This window comes from Priapulus caudatus, unplaced genomic scaffold, assembly GCF_000485595.1.
Source record: "Priapulus caudatus unplaced genomic scaffold, Priapulus_caudatus-5.0.1 Scaffold259, whole genome shotgun sequence".
Taxonomy (NCBI): Eukaryota; Metazoa; Priapulida; class Priapulimorpha; order Priapulimorphida; family Priapulidae; genus Priapulus; species Priapulus caudatus.
Window position 1 is genome coordinate 303,502 of NW_014577320.1, and position 4,063 is coordinate 307,564.

Below are 4,063 nucleotides of genomic sequence, written 5' to 3' on the forward strand. Positions count from 1 at the left end.
CTGCGCGTTCGTTCGAACCCCCCGAACCCCCCCTGGCTACGGGCCTGCATTGGCATAGGAAAATGATTGTGGCGGGTTGCTGCGCAAACTGCATGCAGTGGCCCCTTCCCACACTCAGGATAATACACTCACCACTTCCCTACACTCAGTAGAATTGAGCCAGAGCGAGAGCGCCATCTGTCGTGGAGTTTGGATGCTGCGGCCAAAGTATCATTTTTAGAAAGGATTTTGCTATGCACTTCTCTCCCGGGCATAACCCTGCCCATTTTAAGGGCGTAAGTTTGGCCAAAAATCGTTATCTTGGCCCTGGCAACGCGACCAGCGATGCGAGCGCCATTTCCCCATGTGTATTAGCATAGGAAAATGATTGTGGCGGAATGCTGCTGCCAAAGTGAAATTTTTAGAGCGGATTTTATTTCCATCGTGAACTACCTATTTCTGTGGTTTGTAAGCCTACAGTGTGGGAAATTCGAATATGCCATCGGACCTGAGCTTGGGCCATTCAGATCGAGATATTTTAACAGCACACTGTTGTTGATTTTGTTCTAACTGCTACATAAATTTACCAAAATCAGCGTGCGTGAGAAAACACTTTACGATTTACTTCGCTCATGCGCATCTTGTACTGTGCGAGACGAATGGTCTTTTGTTTATTGTTTGCAAAATGGCAGCGGGGAAATCAAAACAAAGCCGAGAATCGAGCAAATTTTGTTAACGTTAATACACATTCTAATGAAATGAAGCAAAATGAGGTAGAAATGTACTTATGATTACAGTTTGTACATCGTAAAGGATATAGATTCCTGACTTATTCTCTTGTCACTGACGTGTAGTAGCCCTACGAGTACACTCGTCACTCAGTCCGTCCATGTTACCGTGCTTACGGAATGAGTCATAATTCACTATCTACCCGTACGGTGGTAGCAATTCGCTTCGCCACAGAGATGTGGCGGAGCTTTGAACTACACGGGTAAATTCCTAACCTCGTAAATATTAGTCTTAACAGTGCTCAATTTTAAGGTTTTTTTTGGCTCCGGACAACCAAGAGAGTAGCATATGCCGATATGGTTGTCCTCAAGAGTTTTGGTTGTCAGGATATTACTTAAACATGTGCTGCATGCGTTCTGCTCACGTGATGCTCAGTGCTGTAAAGCAAAAGGCCTAATCATGTACATTATTGAGGCCACTGATCTCTATACTATACTAACTGGCTGGCGAATTACAAATGAGCGAGTGGGCGTAGAGCGAGTGCGCGCGATACATGTACATACACGTGATGTTATACATTGTATGAAGCAAGCCAGACAATGCGTCTAGACATGTACGTTTGCAGCGTATTGTGCAACCCTGGCCGTATGTAAAATGAACGCGCGCTCGCTGGTGGCCCGCGAGCGATCGCTCGCCCAGGAGCGATGAACGAGAAAAAGCGCGCACCGTCATTATTGCTTATTTCAAAGTTTTGGATACCAACAATAACATTGTTGAAATTACTATCTAAAAAAGGGATACCAGATCTTTCGGCGGGATACCAGATTTCAAATACCTGAATACTGTACGTGTACCGCCAACACTGGTATAGAGAGCTCAGGTTATGGATTTTATAGAGGTTGGACACCGGACAACCACGGAAGCAATTTGTAGTTGCCCGAGAGAAAATCCAGTCGTCACGGACGACCGGACGACTGTTAAAATTGAGCCCTGCTTAAAGGTCCATGGGACTATATACCGAAGACACAGGAAATACTTCAAATAGGCCTAGAACTTAAGTTGATAAATTTGATGGATCAACATTGCATGATTTTGCAGTAAGGGTTCAATTTTACAATTAACCAGAGAAGAACTTCAAGAAAAAATATAATGAAATAACAGATATGGAAAAGATAAACGTCAATTGATCTTTTGAAGATGACACATGTTGAAAATATTTTGTAGATCTATGTCTAGCTCTAGTACTATAGCCCGGGTTCATTAACTGCCGCAGGCGTTGCCCTGCGGCAGTTAATGAACGCGGGCTATAGTACTAGAGCTAATCCAATTCATGCGTTTACACACTATCTCCATTGTTACACTAGGTATAAATACCATGTTGCCAGACCAATAAAGGTAGTATGAGACTTAGCCTGGAGGTTCTTGCATCCACATCTATCAGGAGAAAGAAACCATGGCCTCAACTTGCATGGCTAGGAAAGGTATTCGTGATATTCAAACCCCATCAATTGTTTGGATCAGTCTCTGATCTTTTTATCACTTATATTTATAACAGACTGTTGGGTGTAGTGATGCAGCAACTACGATTAAGGGTAAAGTATTGGCAATTATCAATTGCTTCTAACAAATACTTTGATGTGCACAGGAGCGGGAGAATCTATTCCTAGTGGACAAGCACCGCCTCAGTGTCCTCTATGTACCATCTGGAAAGACAAAACGCAAGATCTCCAAGTTGCACACTATCTTGCCAACTGTGAGCATGCACGCATTCTCCCACAATGGTAGGCTGTACTATATTTTAATATGATTAAGCCATATTGCCTTCATGTTAACTGTGGGCTGTACTACTTTTGTAAAGAATAGCAAGGAATATTAATTATCGCTTCACCCAGTGATGATTTATACTTCCTTTTTGACATAATTCCAGACAATTCTTCCCTCACTTGATACTGGCCCGCACACCAACTAAAGAGTTTTTGTTGTTGTTATCGTTGTCTGGTTCACTTCTTCGGGGAGAAATAGTTGTCACGATGTACAAGACTCACTGCATGTATAACGAACACTATGTGTTATCACACTTTGTAAGTCGTTGGGTAGGTGCTGATATCACCCACCAATGATAGTTCTGTGAGGTTGCGCTAAAGTTGTACCTTATATGTGGACTCTTTTGTACACGGTTGAGTGGGTGGTGTGTTTGACAAACACTTTGTGTGTGTGTGTGTTGCAGGACAGTTCATGGTCGGTCTGCAGGGGTCGGGGATTGTGTTTGTGTGGCATCAAGACAGCAACCTTCTGAAGGTCATCCAGTGCCTGCCAGAACAGCTTCTGACTACTCCTGCATTGCAAGGTATTCCTGAAAGCAGTATCTACATGTCCACTGTCACTGCCCGTAAACAAAGGTTTAGAGGGTGAATTTTCCTCCTCAGTTATTAAGAGTGTGAATTATCGTTATCGCGGTAACCGCACACGTAACTAACCAAACGCTAACGACACGCAGGTAGCGTTCGATCTCGGATCGCGATCTCGGATGCCGGCTCGGAGGTGGTCATCGTGGATTCTGCTGGCCAGATGTTCGTCTGGGAGATGGACGCCGGTCATTCTTTCTTCTGTCCGAAGACGAGGGAGCTGAAGGGAAGTTGGAGCCATGTGACGGCGCAGGAGGGTGTCCCTCTGCCGAACTCGGATGCAAGGGAGAGCCAGATCGCAATCCGTTTTCACGCCGATGCCGTAGGTCCTCTTAGCACTGTGCGAGTAAATACCTGTGACTGTCCTGCGAAAAGCTGCTATCCGCTCAGAAACATTATCGTTGGCAGTGGTGTCATACCTCATTGTGAATAACCGACTGCCCACGCGGTTATGCTGTTGCTGTTTTTTTAGTCCGTTTTATTTGTGTGTTCCAGGCCACGGGAAAAGTCTGTGAGTGCTCTTTTGTTTTCTTTGTGAGAGCTGAGGTGTGCATCGCTACGGTAACATTGCAGTGGTTGCAGCCAGCCTGTATGTTTGCTCAAAGGTAAATATATATATATATACATATATATATATATATATATATATATATATATATATATATATATAATTATGTATATATATAATCAGTAATGTATTGTATATACAATATATGTATTATAAACAGAACTTTTTTGGCAAGAAGTGAAACAGTTCGTACCTACGTTTCCTACCACGTGAAACAGTCGCAGAGCCTGGGCCGGCTACTTCATAAAACGAGCCTCAAGGTCACGCGTGACGCGGCGGCTTTTGATGTGTACACGATTGATCGATCGCGTAGTATATACGGCCTGCGTAGCGCGCGCGGCACACATCACATACACACACTTGCAGCGTCAAATAAACGCAC

The 4,063-nt window shown here is 44.0% G+C and overlaps 1 protein-coding gene across 1 annotated transcript in view; it reads left to right on the forward strand.

Moving 5' to 3' along the window:
* Nucleotides 1-673: 673 nt before the first annotated feature.
* Nucleotides 674-4,063, forward strand: part of LOC106808190 — a 32,636-nt gene continuing 29,246 nt past the window's right edge. The window contains exons 1-6 of the mRNA XM_014810793.1: nt 674-752; nt 2,073-2,189; nt 2,354-2,489; nt 2,936-3,055; nt 3,206-3,435; nt 3,609-3,718. Coding sequence (XP_014666279.1) covers nt 2,109-2,189; nt 2,354-2,489; nt 2,936-3,055; nt 3,206-3,435; nt 3,609-3,718 — 677 coding nt within the window. The 5' untranslated portion in view covers nt 674-752; nt 2,073-2,108. The remainder of the gene's footprint in view (nt 753-2,072; nt 2,190-2,353; nt 2,490-2,935; nt 3,056-3,205; nt 3,436-3,608; nt 3,719-4,063) is intronic.